This window comes from Nymphaea colorata, unplaced genomic scaffold (assembly GCF_008831285.2).
Source record: "Nymphaea colorata isolate Beijing-Zhang1983 unplaced genomic scaffold, ASM883128v2 scaffold0257, whole genome shotgun sequence".
NCBI classification, from domain to species: domain Eukaryota; kingdom Viridiplantae; phylum Streptophyta; class Magnoliopsida; order Nymphaeales; family Nymphaeaceae; genus Nymphaea; species Nymphaea colorata.
In genome coordinates this window covers 5,001-30,224 of record NW_022204763.1, presented here as the reverse complement: position 1 = coordinate 30,224, position 25,224 = coordinate 5,001, and the positions used below count along the sequence as shown (strand labels likewise).

Below are 25,224 nucleotides of genomic sequence, written 5' to 3'. Positions count from 1 at the left end.
TTCGATTGATGTTCGCAATTCAAGTTAATGTGATTCGATACAAAGTAGCATCACGCTCTGTAGGATTTGAACCTACGACATCGGGTTTTGGAGACCCGCGTTCTACAAACTGAACTAAGAGCGCTTTATCACGACAAGAGATAATCTTTTCCCAATACTTCTTAGCTTGCATATAGTATCATTAAATGATACTAATGATCATGCCATCCCCAATTTCAATTGATCCATGTTACTGCCTGTAAGATAAGTAATAGGTAGGGATGACAGGATTTGAACCCGTGACATTTTGTACCAAAACAAACGCGCTACCAAACTGCGCTACATCCCTTTCAATTGTTGTACAGTGTCATTGTAGAGAATCCCTGTCTTCTTTTCCACACCGTTATTTCCTTTAAATATATCTATATACATTTCTCTTGCCATTTTTTCTTTTGGTCTCATAACATAAATAAAAGAGTTAGAATTATGTATATATGAATCCAAGGTGAAATACAACGTATAAAGAATGAGTATTTATATGCTCAAGAACAAAAAAAAAATAACGGAACGGGGCACTTACTTTTCTTTTATTCAGGGCAGGAGTATCTCATCTACTGGATCGTTGTACATATCCATTTTTAGTTAATTAAGGATTCCGCACACAAATACAAGTGATCCACAACTATATATATAATATATCTGATCATATATGTGTTAATAAAGAAGGAGGATTTCAATGCGAGATATCAAAACATACCTTTCCGTAGCGCCTGTGCTAACTACTCTATGGTTCGGTTCTTTAGCAGGTCTATTGATAGAGATCAATCGTTTATTCCCAGATGCGTTGACATTCCCCTTTTTTTCATTCTAGTTATCGGTGTGGTATTATCGATGTGGTAGAAGATGTTGGCTAACAATAGCAATAAATTCTCTGTTTGTTAAATAGCCCTGTCCCTCCTTCACTTTTGTTGAGTAGGGAATAGAAAGAATAAAGTGAATTAAACCTCAGCAAACTCGGATTCGGGTAGAAGAATAGAGGGAGAACAGAAATAGAAATGTGGATCTAGGCTTGGATATTCAAGATTAGATAAGATACTTAAATTAAGTGATACTGAAATAAAATACTGAGATTAGGAATAGTAAATTGAATTGTAGTAAATAGTTGTATTACGTATTACTCTATTCTATTGATTACAACTTGCAACGAAATCTTTCATAATTAGATTTCCAGTTAGCAACTTCTATTTTTTTCCTTTCTCCTTTCTCTTCTTCGGATTGAAGAAGAGAAGAAAGAGTTGGGGGAATCCAAATACAAAGGAGGTTTATGCCCAAGGGTAAAAATCCCAGAGTTACGGTTATTTTGGAATGTACCAGTTGTGTCCGAAATGGTGCGATAAGAAGAAGGAATCACCGGGCATTTCCAGATATATTACTCAAAGAATCGACACAATACACCTGGTCGATTGGAATTGAAGAAATTCTGTCCCTATTGTTACAAACATACGATTCACGGGGAGATAAAGAAATAGATTGAATGCGGTGTTGCCTTGCGTGTGCCAACATTTTAAGGAACGGGAAGGAATTACATATAACATATCTAGGAGCAAATAAATGCCATTTCGGGCGGATCCGAGATGAATGAGAAATGGTATTTTAGAGAAGAAATGGTATTTTAGAGATAAGGAATAAACCATGGAGAAATTCAAGCGACCCTTTCGTAAATCCAAGCGATCTTTTCGTAGGCGTTGCCCCCAATTGGGTTGGGGGATCGAATTGATTATAGAACATGAGTTTAATTAGTCGATTTATTAGTGAACAAGGAAAATATACCTAGGCGAGTGAATAGATTGACCTTGAAACAACAACGATTATTACTATTGCTATAAAACAAGCTCGTATTTTATTTTGTTACCTTTTTTAATAATGAGAAACAATTTGAGAGAGCCGAGTCGATTTCTAGAACTACCGGCACTAGAACCAGAAAAAATAGAAATAGGACCACTCTTCATCGAATCAGAACTCAAATCATAACTCAAATTGATGTGATACTTGTTCGTAAGATCCGGAGCTCATATTCAATTGTCGTGTCGGAAGAAAAAAGAAAGAATGGGGGAAGAAGACCCATTTCTTTATTGAAATGGGTTCGTTCATTCCTACTACATTTTATTTTCCTTTACATTGCTATTTTGACTCTACTTCCCGGGGTCATTCTCCGGGAAACTCTGTTTCATTTCAATTATTCCGTCGGACTCCTCCCGATCAATCTCCTTATTTAAGGATATCATTGGAAATCATGTAAAGGCAATTCCTATTTGATATAGCTATTTGTGCAAGTATTTTACGATTAAGAAGGAGCTGCTTCTTGCGCAGATCGTGTATTAATCGACTATAGGGTACCCCATTCTCGCGGGTTACTGCATTTATCCGAGTGATCCACAAACGACGAAATCTCGCTTTTGCCTTCCTCTACCCCTATGGCTGGAAACCAAGCCTTATTTCTGTTGAGTAGCAGTTCGAGTAAGTTTGAATGAGCTCCTCGAAAGCTTGATGCAAATAAACGAATTTTCCTTCGACGCCTCCGCGCAATATATCCACGTCTAACTCTTGTCATAGTTTAAAATGGGACTTTGATGAATAAGATTTTCATGAAAACTAATGATTTTCATTTCTTTTCTTTCAGTCATTCTTTTCCTTCTCTTGGTCTAAGCAAAACGGATTCTTCCGGTGTAAAATAAAATTCCGATGGCTTTCTTTGCTACTATAACCTTCCCAACCACGATTTGTTATTTCTTACAGGCAGTTCATTTCCCCATGAATAAATAGTGGGTTCCATCGTTTCTATGGTTACTGTCTTAAACGGCGAGGTCCTATCTATACACCGGAGCCCTTTCCTCATTTATCAATGTTATTGGTAACTTGTACAGTTCACACCATTTGGCTCTACCCATGAATTAGCCAGTATAGGTCTTTTCACAACGAGATCTATCCATACAGTGACGGTATTTAATTATGAAGGTTGGCTAGGTAGCTGACCCTATCAGTCCGTTCTTTCATAAGTAAGAGCACCAATATAACTTTATGCTTTTTAAAATACTATTTCCCCGCTTAATGGATAACATTCGCTACCAATGAGGAATCGCTTTTCATCCAAATTCAAATCAAGGCGATTGGATTTGCACCAATGGAAACCATAAATTCCATACACAATAGAGGTATATGATAGATTAGATCTTTTTAAAAATGTAGTTCTTCCATTCTACCCCATTCATTTTCATTGGCACTGGTCATTGATACTGGAAAAATGGTTTAGTTTAGGTCACAGTTCATGATCTGAACGAGTCCACATACACCCTAGTACATGTTCCTCTACGCTGAGGGCATCCTCGAAGAGCAGGAGATTTCGTGACATTTCTCATTGGCTGTCTTGTGTTTCTAATAAGTTGTTTAATAGTTGGCATGCTGAATCGTATATAGAATCGGTTGGTTTAGATCGATCCTAACCTGATGATTATGAATTACTTTCATTTGAGTTGAAGATTCTACTTCGAACCATGGTTCGAAGTAGAATTACCGATTTACACAAAATCCGCGCTATTTTCGACTGCTACAAGATCAACAATGCCATGAGCTTGGGCTTCTGTTGCTGACATAAAAACATCCCTTTCCATGTCTTCAGATACAACCCATAAAGGTTTGCCCGTTCTTTGTACATAAACTCTTGTTAGTATTTCGCGAAGTTTCAACAGTTCTTCCGCTTCCAGGATAAATTCTCCTGCTTGTGCCTCATAAAAAGAACTAGCAGGTTGGTGGATCATAACCCTGATTATAATATGTCATAATGAACGATTCCTCTATCTCGCAAAATGGAGCGAAAAGAATAAATAAAAATAAAAAAAGATAGAAAACCGTACAGGCAATTTTTGCACATTGCATACGGCTCCGCAATGGAATCTACTCTTCTCTTACATCAAAGAAAGAGACAAATAGATCTATCAGATCCAAATCGTTGGATGATCCATTTACCACCCTTCTCCTCGTAGGAACAAAAAAATACTATGATGGTTCCGTTGCTTTAGATAATATATTCATCTCTCTTCTATGATTCAGCAATCCCAAAGTTTCTTTCTGGTCTGAGTCTGATTAAATAAGAAAAATGATAAGGAAAATGATCCCTTTCTTTTCATGCTTAGAAATATTCAGACTCATGTTGTGTAAGGAAAAGGGGTTGTTTGTGACGCTGAAATGGACCCCCGATAAATAACATAGGAATAAGATCAAATCGGGACTAACCTTTTGTTTCATACTACTATCTCGATACATAATCATGTTATGAAGAAGCAATAATGATTTGCTCATATCGAACTAAACGTGCCATGCTATTATTACTTATATATTCCATATGGCGAAGGCATAGTCTTATTTTTTCTTCAAGTCAAATAAAAACTCATTGGCGCCGAGCGTGAGGGAATGCTAGACGTTTGGTAAATTCTCCTCCGACCAGGATGAAAGATCCCATCGAAGCGGCTAATCCCATGCATATTGTATGTACGTCTGGTGGAACAATTTGCATAGCATCATAAATAGCTATTCCCGGTATTACCCATCCGCCGGGAGAATTTATAAACAAATAGAGATCCCTGGTATTATCTTCCATACTGAGATATACCATGAGACCAACAAGTTGATTCGAGATCTCGCTATCAACGCCTTGGCCTAAAAAAAGTAATCTTTCTCGATGAAGTCGGTTGATTAGGAAAAATTGTATCCCCGCAGAACCGTACACGCACCTTTCGATACATACGGTTCAAAAAAGTTCGAAAAAAAAATAATCAATGTGTCGATTCCAGACCTATTCTTTTTGAGTTTAGGCGTTTTCCTGACGAAGGGGTTTATTTTCATTTGCATTTTCCACAAAAATTAGTTTTGGTTTGCCCTCCTAACCTACAAAAAAGAATTCACTGAACATCTTTTTATTGATGTATTCTTTTGATTGATGTATTGTTTCATCGAGATCCAAATCGCGATGCCATTTTCTTGTTCCTGAATGGGCCTCTTCACTTATTTTAGGTTTATGCTCTACTCCGGGTAAAGATTCGCCCGAATTCCATTTGCACATATAGGACAAATGACCCCAGTACCACTTATTTTTTTCTTACGACTTTTTTATGCCTTCCACCAACCAAGTATTCGATGTATTCATCACATTTATATTTATTAGTGGTTTGAGATCACTCCTATGGTCTTATTTCTGATAGATGATAGAAGTTGTAATCAATATTACCCATTTGGTATTTTCTGAACGGAGCCTGGATACTTCATTTTATTGTTCCAAGTCAACCATAGATTATTCTAATTGATAAGATAATATTTATCTTTCAAACGAATTGATCCATTTGCACATTTCACGCTCCGAATTATTGAATTGATTTGATGATTCAATCAATCTTTCTTAGGCGAAAGAGAGTATATCTCGATCAGGGGAGAGAACGGGGAAATCCCATATGACCCAATATGTCCGACAAGTCGCACTATATGTCAACCCAAACTGCATCTTCCTCTCCAGGACTCCGAAAAGGGACTTTTGGAACACCAATGGGCATTACATTAAAGAAAACGGGGTTAAGTACTATACTTCACTTTGATGTGGAAACGTAACAATGGGTTTATTGTCCTCATAATATTTTTGTTTATCATATTTTATACATAGATTGGAAGACTCATGTAGGAAGACAGAATGAAAAAAAGAAAATTCTTAGGGACGGAGCGGATCCTTCGAATGATGAACAAGTATCTAATGGATTCACTTAAAAAAATGGGACCAATCCCCCCATTGCGTATTGGTACTTATCGGGTATAAAATAAATCTGCTTCTCTTTGTTCCTGCGAACAGAACGGAATTGTTCCATTATTACTATCACCTGCGGCACGTAATAAATGTGAACCCTTGCACCGAGATAATCACTGAATGAGGTCCATAGCATAGTCTTTTCCAATGTGACAAAGTTACATAGTGTCTATTTTTCTTTGATGAAGGGGTATTTCCATGGGTTTGCCTTGGTATCGTGTTCATACTGTCGTATTGAATGATCCTGGTCGCTTGCTTTCTGTCCATATAATGCATACAGCTCTAGTTTCTGGTTGGGCCGGTTCTATGGCTCTATACGAATTAGCTGTTTTTGATCCCTCTGATCCCGTTCTTGATCCAATGTGGCGACAAGGTATGTTCGTTATACCCTTCATGACTCGTTTAGGAATAACCAATTCATGGGGCGGTTGGAGTATTACAGGAGGAACTGTAACCAATCCGGGTATTTGGAGTTACGAAGGTGTTGCCGGGGCACACATTGTGTTTTCTGGCTTGTGCTTCTTGGCAGCTATCTGGCATTGGGTGTATTGGGATCTAGAAATATTCTGTGATGAACGTACGGGAAAACCCTCTTTGGATTTGCCCAAGATCTTTGGAATTCATTTATTTTTATCTGGGGTGGCTTGCTTTGGGTTTGGTGCATTTCATGTAACAGGTTTGTATGGCCCTGGAATATGGGTGTCTGATCCTTATGGGCTAACCGGAAAAGTGCAACCTGTAAGTCCTTCATGGGGCGCGGAGGGTTTTGATCCTTTTGTTCCGGGGGGATAGCTTCTCATCATATTGCAGCGGGCACCTTGGGAATATTAGCGGGTCTATTCCATCTTAGTGTTCGCCCGCCCCAACGTCTATACAAAGCATTACGTATGGGCAATATTGAAACTGTGCTTTCCAGTAGTATCGCTGCTGTGTTTTTTGCAGCTTTCGTTGTTGCTGGAACTATGTGGTATGGTTCAGCGACTACTCCGATCGAATTATTTGGTCCTACTCGTTATCAGTGGGATCAGGGATATTTCCAGCAAGAAATATATCGAAGAGTTAACGCCGGGCTAGCTGAAAATCTGAGTTTATCGGAATCTTGGTCTAAAATTCCCGATAAACTAGCTTTTTATGATTATATCGGTAATAATCCGGCGAAAGGAGGATTGTTCAGAGCCGGCTCAATGGACAACGGGGATGGAATAGCTGTTGGGTGGTTAGGACACCCTGTCTTTAGAGATAAAGAGGGGCATGAACTTTTTGTACGTCGTATGCCTACCTTCTTTGAAACATTTCCGGTAGTTTTGGTAGATGGAGACGGAATTGTGAGAGCCGATGTTCCTTTTAGAAGGGCAGAATCCAAGTATAGTGTCGAACAAGTGGGTGTAACTGTTGAGTTCTATGGTGGTGAACTCGATGGAGTCAGTTATAATGATCCTGCTACTGTGAAAAAATATGCTAGACGTGCCCAATTGGGTGAAATTTTTGAATTGGATCGCGCTACTTTGAAATCCGATGGTGTTTTTCGTAGTAGTCCAAGGGGTTGGTTCACTTTTGGACATGCTTCGTTTGCTTTGCTTTTCTTTTTCGGCCACATTTGGCATGGTGCTAGAACCTTGTTCAGAGATGTTTTTGCTGGTATCGACCCAGATTTAGATGCTCAAGTGGAATTTGGAACCTTCCAAAAACTGGGGGATCCAACTACAAGGAGACAAGTAGTCTGATACAACATTTCTTTCATATGTCTAGCCTATGTTTCATATAGGGTACTGGAGAAATATTAATTCGAATCATCACCTATTACTCTTGACCTTTACTTGTCTGGGAAATGATCCCAAATGAACAGGTATGGAAGCTATAATTGTAAAACACGATCGAATCTATGGAAGCATTGGTTTATACATTCCTGTTGGTCTCGACTCTGGGGATAATATTTTTTGCTATCTTTTTTCGAGAACCGCCTAAGGTTCCAAATAAAAAGATGAAATGATTTTTCATTATCTCAATTGAAATGATGACCCTCCGATGAGGAGGGTCATCATTTCAACTAGTCCCCGTGTTCCTCAAATGGATCTCTTAGTTGTTGAGAGGGTTGCCCAAAGGCGGTATATAAGGCATACCCCGTAAAGCTTACAAGTAAACCAGATATGAAGATGGCGACTAGAGTTGCAGTTTCCATTATTAAGTGATTTCAAGACCACGATGGATCTACGATAAGATAGTTTATTTACAACGGAATCGTATACAAAGTCAACAGATCTCAAACAATGCACGGAATAGGATTTATGGCTACACAAACCATTGAGGGTAGTTCCAGATCTGGGCCAAGACGGACTATTGTAGGCGATTTATTAAAACCATTGAATTCGGAATATGGTAAAGTAGCCCCTGGATGGGGAACTACACCCCTTATGGGTGTCGCAATGGCTCTATTTGCAGTATTCCTATCTATTATTTTGGAGATTTATAATTCTTCCGTTTTACTGGATGGTATTTCATTAAGTTAGGTCCAGAAGAACGGATAAGTCCTAACTTTCAATAAAAAAAAGAATCACTTAGGATTCGGATTTCTAGGTCATCTCATTCTGTTTGGTAGTTCGACCGCGGAATTCTTTTGTTTCGGTATTTCCGGAATATGAGTGTGTGACTTGTTATACCTATTGATAGTACAGAGAATAAGTCTGTCATCTCATCGAGAGAGATGGTTCTAGCCCGTCAGATAGTCAGTCTAGTATCTGGAGCACGGACTATATGGAATAGATTAAGAACTATTTAAACTATGATTCATACCTACTATTCATACCTCGTGACCGGCCTCCAACTACTATTATTTTTTTCAATTAACTTTTCAATGAGGCGTTTCAGAAATCGAACCACCTTTTTCCTTCAGAATCATGCTTAGTTTGAGCTGAGCGAGGGACAGGACAAATATTTCTATGGATTCTTAGTTATTATATCTGTTCATTGAATAAGTGAAGTGATGATCAAACGAAAGGGTTCCTACTCAGAGAACTCTTTGGTTCTGTTTTGTTCTTTGTTGAATCATCGTGGTTCTAGTAGGAATCTGAGGTTTCAATTGATTCATAGGGTCTCAACAAGATAATTCCTATCAATAGTAAATTCGTATGTATTACGTATAAACAAAAATAAAATAGGGTAAGAGAACATTCAAAAGGCCTGTAACAATCAACATAGGATGAGCCAACTTGATATTTTGGCGCTATCATCACAAAGAAGAGATTTAGAGTTTTGGTTCCCTCATTTTATCTGGAAAGATTGAATCAAGTGAAGTCTCTAAAAGGTTTCAAATCTTTCTTTTCTATTGCACGTTGCAACCAGAACCAGTATTGGGGTGTTTTCGCTTGAGCCGTACGAGACGAAATTCTCATATACGGTTCTTAGAGGGGGAGTCCCTTCGCCTTCGGTTCACCTATCTCAATAAAGTATATGATTGGTTCGAGGAGCGTCTCGAGATTCAAGCGATTGCAGATGATATAACTAGTAAATATGTTCCTCCTCATGTCAATATATTTCATTGTCTAGGAGGGATCACACTTACTTGCTTTTTAGTACAAGTAGCTACGGGTTTTGCTATGACTTTTTACTATCGCCCGACCGTCACAGAAGCTTTTGCCTCTGTTCAATACATAATGACTGAAGCCAACTTCGGTTGGTTAATCCGATCAGTTCATCGATGGTCAGCAAGTATGATGGTTCTAATGATGATCCTGCACGTATTTCGTGTTTATCTCACAGGTGGTTTTAAGAAACCACGTGAATTGACTTGGGTTACGGGTGTAGTTCTGGCTGTGTTGACTGCATCCTTTGGGGTAACTGGTTATTCTTTACCTTGGGACCAAATTGGGTATTGGGCAGTCAAAATTGTAACTGGTGTACCTGAGGCTATCCCTATAGTGGGATCGCCCTTGGTAGAGTTATTACGCGGAAGTGCTAGCGTGGGTCAATCCACTTTGACCCGCTTTTATAGTTTACACACTTTTGTATTACCTCTTCTTACCGCCGTATTTATGTTAATGCACTTTTCAATGATACGTAAGCAAGGTATTTCAGGTCCTTTATAGAGAAGACAGAGCATAGGTATTTGTAATAGATCATATAATATATTGTTTGGGTAGGAACAAAAAAAATAGTATTTGTATTTCATTGCTATAAATATGGATTATTGAAAAGAATAAGACATGTTATTTGGATATTTCCCTTCAACCACGAAGTATTTTTTATTTGATACGAACAGTTGAAGTGGATTCTCGGAGGAGAGGATGGATTATGGGAGTGTGTGACTTGAACTATTGATTGGTCCATGCAGATATATTATCTGCCACATTGGAATTCATAAACAAATGTGTCTCTGTTCCAACCGCCGCCCCCCTGCGGAGCAAGAGGATAGGCTGGTTCCTTTGAGGAGAATCTTTTCTATGATCAGACCCGAATCATGTCATGCATGAATAGGCTTCGTAAGATCTAGTAGAATAAGTGATGTGGCATGATCCAGATTATGTTCTATCTATTCCACTTCCATTTATTTAACTTATAGTAGGGAATGCATTCATTTCCCCTGCATCGACCCCGATCTATGATACTATCGGAGTGAAACACGGGATCTAAGGAAGAATCGAGGCTAGACTTTATTAGTAACAAGTAAATCCTTTGTACGTAAGAAGACTCTAAAAAACAATATTGTGCATCAATTACAAGGTATGAGACAATCCAAAAAGCATTTGATCATGATCGATGTAAGCCTACTTGGGTATTGAGCATTTATTTGTACGAACATAGTTTCCTGGATGGCATATGGATTTTATATGAATCCATTTCATTCCTTTGATTATTGCTCGAGCTGGATGATGAAAAATCATCATGTCCGGTTCTTTCGGGGGATGGATCCATAAGAATTCACCTATCCCAATAACAAAGAAACCCGACTTGAATGATCCTGTATTAAGAGCAAAATTGGCTAAGGGGATGGGACATAATTATTATGGGGAACCGGCATGGCCTAATGATCTTTTATATATTTTTCCCGTAGTAATTCTAGGTACTATTGCATGTAACGTAGGTCTAGCGGTTCTAGAGCCATCAATGATTGGTGAACCGGCAGATCCATTTGCAACTCCTTTGGAAATATTACCCGAATGGTACTTCTTTCCCGTATTTCAAATACTCCGTACAGTACCCAATAAGTTATTGGGTGTTCTTTTAATGGTTTCGGTACCAGCGGGATTATTGACAGTACCCTTTTTGGAAAATGTTAATAAATTCCAAAATCCATTCCGTCGCCCAGTAGCTACAACAGTCTTTTTGATTGGTACGGCAGTAGCCCTTTGGTTAGGTATTGGAGCAACATTACCTATTGATAAGTCTCTAACTTTAGGTCTTTTTCAAATTAAAATAGATCTTGAAATACTAAGGTAAGGCGGGATATTACGTATGTATCTAGTTAGGCATACTTCAAAGTTTATCCTCCTAGATACATCTCTTTCATTTGATTATAGATCTATTCTGAAGAATCCACGAATACAGACTATGCTGAAGATTCAAAACAGACTTTGTTTTTGTTTCTTCTTTTTTCGTTAGTGTGTATATTTTAGTGTGTATATTGATTATATATTACAAATTATTATTCAATTCGAATTGAATAATAATTTGTAATATATAGGAAGAATAATTATAGTATAATTTTATAGTTAGTTTAGTTATAAAAAATAAGAAATAAGATAAAGATAAGAAAATAATAGAAATTTTATTTCATTATTTTCTAGTTAATAAATAGTCTTTCATTTATAATTTTTTCATTTCGTGCTTTCATTCGAAATGAAAAAAAAATTTCAACGGGATTCAAACTGAGTTGAATTTTTAAGCAAGTCGATTGTGAAACCCTTCTGTAGAATGTCGAATATTTGTTTTACGTCTTCTACGCGAAAATGCTCAATTCTCATAAGATCTTCTTGACTTTTACTCAAAAGGTCCAGCAATGTATGTATATTAGACCTTTTGAGACAGTTATAAGTCCTAGGAGGCAATTCTAATTGATCAATAAAAATACGTTTCAATATGATTTCTCTTTTCATATTATCCAATCCATCATCAAAGGTAAAAAAGGGCACACTAGCCCTTTTTTGATTGTCCTCCATATTTCTATTTATGTCCTGTTCCTCCGCATGTAAAAAAGGAATAAATAAATCGATCAAATTACGAGAAGCTTCATAAAGCGCTTCCTTAGGAGTTAAACTTCCATTCGTCCATATTTCAAGAAAAAGTATCTCTTGTTTCTCATTCCCATTCCCATAAGAATGAATACTATGATTCGCATTTCGAACAGGCATGGATACAGCATCTATAGGATAGCTTCCGTCTTGATAGTTATTTGGGGTTCTCGTACAATATCCACGACCCCTCTCAATTTTTAATTCAATGCACAAATCAACCGGTTCCGTTAGGACAGCTATATGCTGTGTAGTATCAACTATTTCTACAGAAGGTGGTGAGATGATATCTTGAGCAGTTACGTGTCTAGGGCCCCTGACATAGATAGATGCGTCGAGAGTTCCGTACAGATCACTTCTAAATACAATTTTTTTCAAATTCATTAAAATTTCATGGACTGATTCTTCAATACCTACTATCGTAGAATATTCATGTGGTACCTTATCAGATTTTGCGCGCGTAATACATGTTCCTTCTAGTTCTCCAAGTAAAGCCCTTCGCATCGCGATACCGATTGTATCGGCTTGACCCTTCATAAGTGGGGATAAAACGAAACGACCATAATAAAGGCGTTTGCTGTCTGCTCTTGATTCAACACACTTCCACTGTAGCGTCCGAGTGGATACTGGTACTTCCTCCCGAACCATACTAATATAATATTATTTGATGAGATCATTTAATTATTTATTTCTCTTGGATTGGAATCTTTTCCATTTTTATTTCTAAACGCGCCTTTTTTTTGGCGGTCTACATCCATTATGCGGCATAGGGGTTACGTCACGTACAAAATTTAATAGTATACCACTTCTACGAATCGCTCGTAATGCTGCATCTCTCCCGAGACCGGGACCCTTTATCATGACTTCTGCTCGTTGCATACCCTGGTCTACTACCGCACGAATAGCATTTCCTGCTGCGGTTTGAGCAGCAAATGGGGTACCCCTTCTTGTGCCCTTGAATCCACAGGTACCCGCAGAAGACCAAGAAACGACCCGACCTTGTGGGTCTGTAACAGTAACAATAGTATTGTTGAAACTCGCTTGAACATGAATAACTCCTATTGGTGTTCTACACCCACTCTTACGTGAACTAATACGGCTATTTCTACGTGAACCAATTCTTGGTATAGGTTTTGTCATATTCTATTTGCCATCTCATAAATATGAGTCAGAGATATACGGATATATCCATTTCATGTGAAAACAAATTCTTTATTTATTTGTACATTAGGTCTCTTAGAAAGTGAAGTTCTTTTTTTTTTATAAATATTATCCCTGTCTCTGTTTATGTTTCGGATTAGAACAAATTACTATAATTCGTCCTCGCCTACGGATCAGTCGACATTTTTCACAAATCTTACGAACAGAAGCTCTTATTTTCATATTTGTTGTTCCTTAATTCCGAATCTACTCTTTGAAAGAAAATAAGTCTCTTTTCTTTAATTCACCTTAAGTTAGTGTTTGAGCCTTAAAATTTATCCCCATGAAAATTTAAATACCTAATCGTTTGAATCTTTATTGCGAAGTCTATAAATTATACGTCCCCTTGTTGAATCATAACGGCTGACTTCTATTTTTACTCTATCTCCTGGTAGTATTCGTATAAAACTACGTCGTATCCGCCCTGAAACATAACCTAGAACCAGGTCTTCGTTATCTAAGCGAACCCAGAACATGCCATTGGGAAGTGATTCAGTAATTAAACCTTCATGGATCAATTTTTGTTCTTTCATTCCAGGTAACCTCCTTGAAGTATTAACTAATGTAGGAGGAGTGACATTAGACAACCCACCTCTACTCTCTTTTTCATAAATAGGAAGTTACGTATCAAATTCGTATACCAGATGGATCACCTCACCATATATAAAACAAAATTTCTCCTCCAATTCTTTCTAGTCGAGCTTCTCGATCTGTCATTATACCCCTAGAAGTAGAAAGAATTACAACCCCTATCCCGCCTGAAATCCTAGGAATTCGTTGAGAGTTGGAATAGATTCGCAGACCTGGTCTGCTGATACGCTTTAAAATATTTCTATGTGCTCTTTTCCTATTTCTTCTATGTCGTAGGGTTAAAACCAAGAAATCCTTGTTGTTTTCCCGGTGCTTCCTAACATTTTCGATAAAACCCTCTCGTAGAAGTATTTTCACAATGTTTTCGGTAATATTAGTGGATGGTATTCGAACTGTTCCTTTTTTATCCATGTCAGCATTTCTTATATAAGTTATTATATCGGCAATAGTGTCTCTACCCATGACGAACTATCATTTTTTTTTTGCTTTGATATAATCAACATGTTTCTTTTTTTATTTTTCATTAAAGGTATATGCCTGAGACATAATCTACTAATTTATCCATTTCAAAGACCCTACTACCCATTGTCTCGTCTACTAGCGTTCATTATTTATAATACTTCGGGAGCTAATGAGACTATCTTAGTGAAATTTAACTGTCTCAATTCACGAGCAATCGAACCAAAAACTCGGGTGCCTTTTGGATTTCCTTCTTGATCAATGACAACTGCTGCATTGTCATCATACCGGATTATCATACCGTTGTCGCGCTTGAGTTCTTTACATGTACGTACAATTACAGCTCTGATTACTTCTGATCTTTCCAGGGGCATATTTGGCACTGCTTCTTTGATTACAGCAACAATAACGTCACCGATATGAGCATATCGGTAATTACTAGCTCCTATGATTCGAATACACATCAATTTTCGAGCTCCGCTGTTGTCCGCTACATTCAAAAAGGTCTGAGGTTGAATCATCTTTCTTTTATTTGAGTTCTTTCAATGCAAGAGGCGAGGGGGAAAAGAAAATTTTCTGTCCAGAAATAAGTAAACCAGCGATTATAGATTATATTTTTCATCATTCATAAATATCCCTTTGGTCCGATATCCCTATTCCGCAATAACGAATTTTGTTCGTATAGGCATTTTGCGCGCCGCTATTTCCATAGCGGCTCTGGCTACGGTTTCTGATACTCCGCCCATTTCATAAAGTATTCGATCCGGTTTAACGACGGATACCCAATATTCAGGAGATCCCTTCCCCGAACCCATACGTGTTTCCGCGGGTCTTAGTGTAACGGGTTTGTCGGGGAATATACGTACCCATATTTTTCCGCCACGACGGGCATATCGTGTCATTGCGCGGCGCCCTGCTTCTATTTGTCTAGATGTGATCCAAGCGGGTTCAAGTGCCTGAAGCGCATATTTACCGAAACAAATACGATTGCCCCGATAAGATACTCCTTTCATTCTTCCTCTATGTTGTTTACGAAACCTGGTTCTTTTGGGGTTATAGTTGATGGTAGTGTCTCAATTCCATCTCTACTACAGAACCGGACATGAGAGTTTCTTCTCATCCAGCTCCTCGCGAATGAAACGATAAATAAACAATAAATAATATTAGGATTATTTAATGGATGAAATTTCGCGGGCGAATATTTACTCTTTTATATTTATCTGCTTTATTCGTAGGGTCGCTCCATAACCTCTTCGAAGAAATCAGTTCGTTCCCGGCGCGTTCCGCCATCCCGTCCAGTGAATCATTAGGATTCGTTTTCAATCGAATCCTCCGCAGTCACAGGTTCCGTCGTTCCCATAGCTTCTCCTCCATTAATGTCGAGGTCTGAATTCTGCAATGGAGCTTCTAATTTAATCTGTCCCTGAGTCAATCTCCTCAGTCTCTATCGACTCAATGCTCTTTATTTTTTGAAATCTATCTCAATTATAGATGAATTGAATTATATTATAGTATATGATGCCTTATCACATTGCCCTTTCTAAGATGATTCATAGACCATACATATTGGAATAATATATCATTTCTTTTCCCCTTCTCTCTTTCTCTCATCCTTCCATTCATCCGCATCCCTCTATTTTGGTTTCACAACTTACACAATCAATCAAGATTCATTTTTACTTTATTGAAAAAGGATTTCAGTTGCTACAAATATATGATTATTATCTCATATAATGACCGATTCCTTGGATCTTGAGAATACGAAGCAATGAGCTGGTTATTAATTTATATTTATATTAGGTAGGGTCCAATTCTTTCTTTTAGTCCCAACGAGTCACACACTAAGCATAGCAATTCTATCATATCAAAGTGGTAAATCGAATTGTTATTCAAACATATATAATTGATCCGTTTTGACTAAACGGAAAAAGACCTAAACTAAATTGAGTTTTTTGCCCTGTCCATGGATAAGTATCCATGAATAGAATCGCAAGAAAAGGAGCCATTACTCTTCATCCAAAAATATCCAAATTTTTATCCCTAATACTCCATAGATAGTTCGAACTGGATAGGAACAATAATCAATTTTCACTCGAATGGTCTGTAGGGGAACCCTACCTTCTCTAATCCATTCAACGCGGGCAATTTCGTTTCCATTGAGACGTCCTGCAATTTGTACCTGAATTCCCTTTGCATCCGCTTGTTCAGCTAATTCAATAGCTTTTTTCATTGCCTTTCTAAAGGAAACTCTATTCTTTAATTGCAGAGCGATATATTCTGCAAGAATATTAGGTTGCCCGTAAGGTCTTGCAACTCTTGCGATAGCAATGTTGAGTCTTCGGTTCACAGAATGAAAGCTTTTTTGTACATTAGTCTGTAATTCTTCGATTCCTCGGGCTCGACCCTCTATTAACATATTGGCGAATCCAATATGAATTATGACTTGGATCAAATCGATTCTTTTTTTAATATCTATACGTGCAATTCCTTCAAAACCTGAGGATATTCTCATATGTTTTTGTACATAATTCTTGATACAATCCCGTATTTTTTCATCTTCCTGGAGACCTTTGGAATAATTTTTTGGTTGTGCGAACCAAAAGGAACGATGACTTTGGGTTGTACCAAGTCTGAAACCAAGTGGATTTATTTTCTGTCCCATATCTACCTACCAATATTCTCTTTCTAAACTAAAAGTCATGTTTTGAAAATCAAATATTTTTTAAATTGAAGTTAGGTCTTTCGCTCAATACAATAGTTATATGACAGGTGGGTCTTTTTATTGGGTAACTACGTCCCCGAGCTCGCGGTTTTAACCTTTTGACGATAACACCTTCGTTGACTTCGGCTTTACTAATAAATAAATCAGCTTCTTTCAAACCCCTATTGTGACTAGCATTTGCTGCTGCGGAATAAACTAATTTGAAAATGGGGTAACATGCTCGATAAGGCATGAGTTCCAGTATCATAAGTGTTTGCTCATAGGAGCAACCGCGAATTTGATCAATTACCCTTCGTGCTTTTTGAGCAGACATACCTATATGTCGAGCTAAAGCTCGTATTTCTGTACCCGAGGTCTTCTTTATCATAGTCATAGGGTTTTACCTCACACACACCAATAAAAATAAGAATAAATCATGAGAGCACTTATTTAACTTTTGATTACATTAATACATTAACTATATTAATATTATCATTATCGCCGAGATCTATTATCGTTTCTCGCGTGTCCCCGGAAAGTCAGAGTAGGCGCGAATTCTCCCAATTTGTGACCCACCATACGCTCCGTTATATAAATAGGTAAATGCTCCTTTCCGTTATGAACAGCAATTGTATGACCGACCATTGCAAATATAATGGTCGATGCTCGGGACCAAGTTACTATTATACTTCTTTCCTCTGCCTTGTTGAGCTTCTCAATTTTACTTAATAAGTGATTAGCCACAAAAGGATTTTTTTTAGATGAACGGGCCACAAGTGATTACTCCCCCTTCTTTTCATTTTTTCATTTTGTGAAGACGAAAAAACCAATTTGATTTAATTTTACATCATTCATTATTTTTTCTTTCTCTTTCTATTTACGGCGACGAAGAATAAAAATATCACTATATTTATTCCTTTTCCTACTCCTTCTTCCAAGCGCGGGATAACCCCAAGGAGTTGTGGGTTTTTTTCTACCAATCGGGGCCCTCCCTTCACCACCTCCATGGGGATGGTCTACAGGGTTCATAACTACTCCTCTTACTACAGGACGCTTACCTAGCCAACATTTAGATCCGGCTCTACCCAAACTTTTCTGGTTCGCCCCGACATTACCCACTTGTCCGACTGTTGCTGAGCAGTTTTTGGATATCAAACGAACCTCTCCAGATGGTAATCTTAATGTGGCCGATTTACCCTCTTTTGCAATCAGTTTCGCTACAGCACCTGCTGCTCTAGCTAATTGTCCACCCTTTCCAAGTGTTATTTCTATGTTATGTATGGCCGTGCCTAAGGGCATATCGGTTGAAGTAGATTCTTCTTTTTGATCAATCAAAACCCCTTCCCAAACTGTACAAGCTTCTTCCAAAGCATACGGCTTTCTGGATGTAGATGATGATATCTAGACAGATGGATCTTATATGAATCGTATGATGAAGTACCACATGAGTGGATATATAGGAATCCAAATCTGCCGAATCACTCATGCTACGATCTTCTACATCCTAGGTCTCCCCATTCCGTCATCTGGCTTATGTTCTTCATGTAGCACTCAGACCGAATGACTCTATGAAATTACGTCGATACTTCCATTCCACATATTACGGGTAACGTAGGAGACATCTCTATTTTTCCCCCGGGGGATCTTTAGAATTACCACTGCTTAGCTTTCAATTCGCCTCTGACCATCAAATGAAATGTGAATAACCCATCCTCCTCTCTTTGAAACAAGGGGCGCTTCCGGTTCTATCCGTGCTTCAAACAATTTTGTCTTCTCCATATTACCATATCTCTAGAGTCAATAATTTTATATGAGGAACCACTGAACTCAATCACCTGCTGCCGTTACTCTTCAGTTTTCTGTTGAGGTCTATCCCGTAGAGGTACTCAAATTGGATCAGTGATCGATTTCTAGGTTTTGTCGTAAACCTAATTGGTTACTTCCAATTACGTAAATCAATAGTTCAAACCGCACTCAAAGGTAGGGCATTTCCCATTGATATAGGAACTTCTGTACCAGAAACAATGGTATCTCCAATTATAGCCCCTCTGGGATGTAAAATATATCTCTTCTCACCATCCCCATAGTGTATGAGACAAATGTATGCATTTCGATTAGGGTCGTATTCTATGGTTACGATTCTACCAGATATGTCTTTTGCATTCCGTCGAAAATCGATTTTACGGTATAGACGCTTATGACCTCCCCCTCTATGCCTTGCGGTAATGATTCCTCTGGCATTACGACCTTTACCACAACGATGCTGTCCATAGATCAAATTTGTTCGTGGATTGGATTTCGCTTGACTGTCTACGGCTCCTTTGCGTGTGCTAGGGGTAGAAGTTTTGTATAAATGTATGGCCATGTTATTAAGTATTTATTTTTTTTTATTTAAGTTCTTTTCTCTATAAGAGGTGGAATAGAATAACCCGGTTGAAGCGTAATGATCATACGTCTGTAATGCATTGTATGTCGCATAATAGGTCCCATTCTTCTACCCTTTCCCGGGAGTCGATGGCTATTCATAGCTACTACCTTGACACCAAAGAAGAGTTCGATCCAATGCTTTATTTCTGTCCTAGTTGATCCTGATTCGACATTAGAAGTATATTGATTGTTCCCCAATAACCGAATACTTTTTTCTGTAAATACTGCATATTTGATTCCATCCATAAATCCATTTTCTTCCCTATGAGTTCCAGTATCTATAAGAATTAGAATTCTTACCGTTTCTACCGTTTCTATCTTATTCTTATAGTATGAATATACCAATTAGTTATCTATGGATGATGAGATTCCGTTGATACGGAGCCAATTCTATTATTGAACGTTCCAATTCGCGTGCATCCAGCAGGAATTGAACCTACGAATTTGCCAATTATGAGTTGGGCGCTTTAACCATTCAGCCATGGATGCTTCGCGGAGACTCGTCATCAACGGGGGCTGTCTTTGTGTAAGTGGATTTCAATTGAAATATAATCTTTCGTTTAGGAGAAATCAATGAAACGGCATCAATTCAAATCCTGTATTTTGGAATTGAGAGAGATATTGAGAGAGATCAAGAATTCTCGCTATTTCTTAGATTCATGGACCAAATTCGATTCAGTGGTGTCTTTCACTCACATTTTTTTCCACCAAGAACGTTTTGTGAAACTCCTTGGCCCCCAAACTTGGAGTGTCCTGCTTTCACGTGATTCACAGGGTTCAACAAGCAATCGATATTTCACTTTCACGATCAAAGGTGTAGTACTGCTTGTAGTAGCGGTCCTTATATATCGTATTAACAATCGAAATATGGTCGAAAGAAAAAATCTCTATTTGATGGGGCTTCTTCCTATACCTATGAATTCCATTGGACCCAGAAATGATACATTGGAAGAATCTTTTTGGTCTCCCAATATCAATAGGTTGATTGTTTCGCTCCTGTATCTTCCAAAAGGGAAAAAGATCTCTGAGAGTTGTTTCATGGATCCGAAAGAGAGTACTTGGGTCCTCCCAATAACTAAAAAGTGTATCATGCCTGAATCTAACTGGGGTTCGCGGTGGTGGAGGAACTGGATCGGAAAAAAGAGGGATTCTAGTTGTAAGATATCTAATGAAACAGTAGCTGGAATTGAGATCTCATTCAAAGAGAAAGATATCAAATATCTGGAGTTTCTTTTTGTATCCTATATGGATGATCCGATCCGCAAGGACCATGGTTGGGAATTGTTTGATCGTGTTTCTCCGAGGAAGAAGCGAAACATAATCAATTTGAATTCGGGACAGCTATTCGAAATCTTAGCGAAACACTTGATTTGTTATCTCATGTCTGCTTTTCGTGAAAAAAGACCAATTGAAGTGGAGGGTTTCCTCAAACAACAAGGAGCTGAGGCAACTATTCCATCAAATGATATTGAGCATGTTTCCCATCTCTTCTCGAGAAACAAGTGGGATATTTCTTTGCAAAATTGTGCTCAATTTCATATGTGGCAATTCCACCAAGATCTCTTCGTTAGTTGGGGGAAGAATCAGCACGAATCGGATTTTTTGAGGAACGTATCGAGAGAGAATTTGATTTGGTTAGACAATATGTGGTTGGTAAACAAGGATCGGTTTTTTAGCAAGGTACGGAATGTATCGTCAAATATTCAATATGATTCCACAAGATCTATTTTCGTTCAAGTAACGGATTCTAGCCAATTGAAAGGATCTTCTGATCAATCCAGAGATCATTTCGATTCCATTAGGAATGAGGATTCGGAATATCACACATTGATCAATCAAACAGAGATTCAGCAACTAAAAGAAAGATTGATTCTTTGGGATCCTTCCTCTCTTCAAACGGAACGAACAGAGATAGAATCAGATCGATTCCCGAAATACCCTTCTGGATATTCCTCAATGTCCCGGCTATTCACGGAACGTGAAAAGCAGATGAATAATCATCTGTTTCCGGAAAAAATCGAAGAATTTCTTGGGAATCCTACAAGATCAATTCGTTCTTTTTTCTCCGACAGATGGTCAGAACTTCATCTGGTTTCGAATGCTACTGAGAGGTTCACTAGAGATCAGAAATTGTTGAAGAAACAACAAGATGTTTTTTCTTTTGTCCCTTCCAGGCGATCGGAAAAGAAAGAAATGGTTGATATATTCAAGATAATTACGTATTTACAAAATACCGTCTCAATTCATCCTATTTCATCAGATCGGGGATGTGATATGGTTCCGAAGGATGAACCGGATATGGACAGTTCTAATAAGATCTCATTCTTGAACAAAAACCCATTTTGTGATTTATTCCATCTATTCCATGACCGGAACAAAGGGAGATACACGTTGCACCACGATTTTGAATCAGAAGAGAGATTTCAAGAAATGGCAGATCTATTCACTCTATCAATAACCGAGCCTGATCCGGTGTATCATAAGGGATTTGCCTTTTCTATTGATTCCTACGGGTTGGATCAAAAAAAATTCTTGAATGAGGTATTCAACTCCAGGGATGAATCGAAAAAGAACTCTTTATTGGTTCTACCTCATATTTTTGATGAAGAGAATGAATCTTTTTATCGAAGGATCAGAAAAAAATGGGTCCGGATCTCCTGCAGGAATGGTTTGGAAGATCCAAAACCCAAAATAGTGGTATTTGCTAGCAACAACATAATGGAGGCAGTCAATCAATATAGATTGATCCGAAATCTGATTCAAATCCAATATAGCACCTATGGGTACATAAGAAATCTATCGAATAGATTCTTTTTAATGAATAGATCCGATCGCAACTTCGAATATGGAATTCAAAGGGATCAAATAGGAAATGATACTCTGAATCATATAACTATAATGAAATATATGATCAACCAACATTTATCGAATGTGAAAAAGAGTCAGAAGAAATGGTTCGATCCTCTTATTTCTCGAACCGAGAGATCCATGAATCGGGATCCTAATGCATATAGATACAAATGGTCCAATGGGAGCAAGAATTTCCAGGAGCATTTGGAGCATTTCGTTTCTGAACAGAAGAACCGTTTTCAAGTGGTGTTCGATCGATTACGTATTAATCAACATTCGATTGATTGGTCCAAGGTTATCGACAAACAAGATTTGTCTAAGTCACTTCATTTCTTTTTGTCCAAGTCACTTCTCTTTTTGTCTAAGTCACTTACTTTTTTCTTTGTGAGTATCGGGAATATCCCCATTCATAGGTCCGAGATCCACATCTATGAATTGAAAGGTCCGAATGATCAACTCTGCAATCAGTTGTTAGAATCAATAGGTGTTCAAATCGTTCATTTGAATAAATTGAAACCCTTCTTATTGGATGATCATGATACTTCCCAAAGATCGAAATTCTTGATCAATGGGGGAACAATATCAGCATTTTTGTTCAATAAGATACCAAAGTGGATGATTGACTCACTCCATACTAGGAATAATCGCAGGAAATTCTTTGATAACACCGATTCCTATTTCTCAATGATATCCCACGATCGGGACAATTGGCTGAATCCCGTGAAACCATTTCATAGAAGTTCATTGATATCTTCTTTTTATAAAGCAAATCTACTTCGATTCTTGAATAATCCACATCACTTCTGCTTCTATTCTAACAAAAGATTCCCTTTTTATGCGGAAAAGACCCGTATCGATAATTATGATCTTACATATGGACAATTCCTCCATATCTCGTTCATCCGCAACAAGATATTTTCTTTGTGCGTCGGTAAAAAAAAACATGTTTTTTTGGAGAGAGATACTATTTCACCAATCGAGTCACAGGTATCTGACATATTCATACCTAACGATTTTCCACAAAGTGGTGACGAAACGTATAACTTGTACAAATCTCAGCCTCTTTCAACTTATTGTCAGCCTCTTTCAGATATGAATCTATCTGATTCAGAAGGGAAGAACTTGCATCAGTATCTCAGTTTCAATTCAAACATGGGTTTGATTCACACTCCATGTTCTGAGAAAGATTTACCATCCGCAAAAAAACGGAATCTTTGTCTAAAGAAATGCGTTGAGAAACGGCAGATGTATAGAGCCTTTCAACGAGATAGTGCTTTTTCAAATCTCTCAAAATGGAATCTGTTCCAAACGTATATGCCATGGTTCCTTACTTCGGCAGGGTGCAAATATATAAATTTCATCCTTTTAGATACTTTTTCAGACCCATTGCCGATACTAAGTAGCAGTCACAAATTTGTATCCTTTTTTTATGATATTATGCATGGATCAGATATATCATGGTCAATTCTTCAGATTCCATTGTGGGCGATTCTTCCACGATGGAATCTGATAAGTGAGATTTCGAGTAAGTGTTTACAGAATCTTCTTCTGCCCGAAGAAATGATTCATCGAAATAATGAGTCACCCGTTCCATTGAAGTGGACACATCTGAGATCACCAAATGCTCGGGAGTTCCTCTATTCAATCCTTTTCCTTCTTCTTGTTGCTGGATATCTCGTTCGTACGCATCTTCTCTTTATTTCCCGAGTCTCTAGTGAGTTACAGACAGAGTTAGAAAAGATCAAATCTTTGATGATTCCATCATACATGATTGAGTTGCGAAAACTTCTGGATAGGTATCCTCCACCTGAACTGAATTCTTTCTGGTTAAAGAATCTCTTTCTAGTTGCTCTGGAACAATTAGGAGATTCTCTGGAAGAAATACGGAGTTCTGCTTCTGGTGGCAACATGCTATTGAGTGGTGGTCCCACTTATGGGGTCAAATCAATACGTTCTAAGAAGAAAGATTTGAATATCAATCTCATCGATATCATCTATCTCATAAGTATCATACCAAATCCCATCAATTCAATCACTTTTTCGAGAAATACGAGACATCTAAGTCGTACAAGTAAAGAGATCTATTCATTGATAAGAAAAAACGTGAACAGTGATTGGATTGATGATCAAATAGAATCCTGGGTCGCGAACAGTGATTGGATTGATGATGCAGAAAGAGAATTCTTAGTTCAGTTCTCCACCTTAACGACAGAAAAAAGGATTGATCAAATTCTATTGAGTCTGACTCATAGTGATCATTTATCAAAGAATGACTCTGGTTATCAAATGATTGAACAACCGGGATCCATTTACTTACGATACTTAGTTGACATTCAAAAAAGGTATCTAATGAATTATGAGTTCAATAGATCCTGTTTAGCAGAAAGACGGATATTCCTTGCTCATTATCAGACAATTACTTATTCACAAACCCCGTGTGGGGCTAATAGTTCTCATTTCCCATCTCATGGAAAACCCTTTTCGCTCCGCTTAGCCCTACCCCCTTCTAGGGGTATTTTAGTGATAGGTTTTATAGGAACTGGACGATCATATTTTGTCAAATACCGAGTGACAAACTCCTATGTTCCCTTCATTACGGTATTTCCGAACAAGTTCCTGGATGACAATCAAGGTTATCTTATTGATGATATCGATATTGAGGATCGTGACGATATCGATATTGATGATCGTGACGATGATGACCTTGATACGGAGCTGCTAACTATGCCGAATGTGCTAACTATGTATATGACGCCGAAAATAGACCAATTTGAGATCACCCTTCCATTAGAATTAGCAAAAGCAATGTCTCCTTGCATAATATGGATTCCAAACATTCATGATCTTTATGTGAATGAGTCGAATTACTTATCCCTCGGTCTATTAGTGAACCATCTCCCCAGGGATTGTGAAAGATGTTCCACTAGAAATATTCTTGTTATTGCTTC

The 25,224-nt window shown here is 37.9% G+C and overlaps 3 protein-coding genes, 1 non-coding gene and 1 pseudogene across 4 annotated transcripts; 3 read left to right on the top strand and 2 right to left on the bottom strand.

The window, feature by feature from the left end:
• Positions 1 to 51: 51 nt before the first annotated feature.
• TRNAW-CCA (transfer RNA tryptophan (anticodon CCA)) lies at positions 52 to 124 on the bottom strand. The gene has a single exon. It is a non-coding gene; the product is annotated as a tRNA-Trp (tRNA).
• Positions 125 to 3,329: 3,205 nt separating this feature from the next.
• Positions 3,330 to 8,237, top strand: LOC126409430 (photosystem II CP47 reaction center protein-like; annotated as a pseudogene).
• Positions 7,653 to 9,906, top strand: LOC116268397 (cytochrome b6-like). The gene is made up of 2 exons (XM_050075428.1): positions 7,653 to 7,670; positions 9,070 to 9,906. The coding sequence occupies exons 1-2, from the start codon at positions 7,653 to 7,655 to the stop codon at positions 9,904 to 9,906; spliced, it is 855 nt and encodes a 284-aa protein (XP_049931385.1).
• Positions 9,907 to 10,702: 796 nt separating this feature from the next.
• On the top strand, positions 10,703 to 11,449 carry LOC126409432 (cytochrome b6-f complex subunit 4). The gene has a single exon (XM_050075427.1). It carries the CDS (start codon positions 10,703 to 10,705, stop codon positions 11,255 to 11,257), a length of 555 nt encoding a protein of 184 aa, XP_049931384.1. The 3' UTR covers positions 11,258 to 11,449.
• A 69-nt stretch (positions 11,450 to 11,518) lies between these two features.
• On the bottom strand, positions 11,519 to 18,173 carry LOC126409431 (DNA-directed RNA polymerase subunit alpha-like). The gene has a single exon (XM_050075426.1). The coding sequence runs from the start codon at positions 12,694 to 12,696 to the stop codon at positions 11,671 to 11,673; it is 1,026 nt and encodes a 341-aa protein (XP_049931383.1). The 5' UTR covers positions 12,697 to 18,173; the 3' UTR covers positions 11,519 to 11,670.
• Positions 18,174 to 25,224: the final 7,051 nt, after the last annotated feature.

Bases quoted from the DNA above. Each gene is read 5' to 3' on its own strand.
- LOC126409432 (XM_050075427.1), top strand. From the start codon at position 10,703: ATGTCCGGTTCTTTCGGGGGATGGATCCATAAGAATTCACCTATCCCA.
- LOC126409431 (XM_050075426.1), bottom strand. From the start codon at position 12,696: ATGGTTCGGGAGGAAGTACCAGTATCCACTCGGACGCTACAGTGGAAG.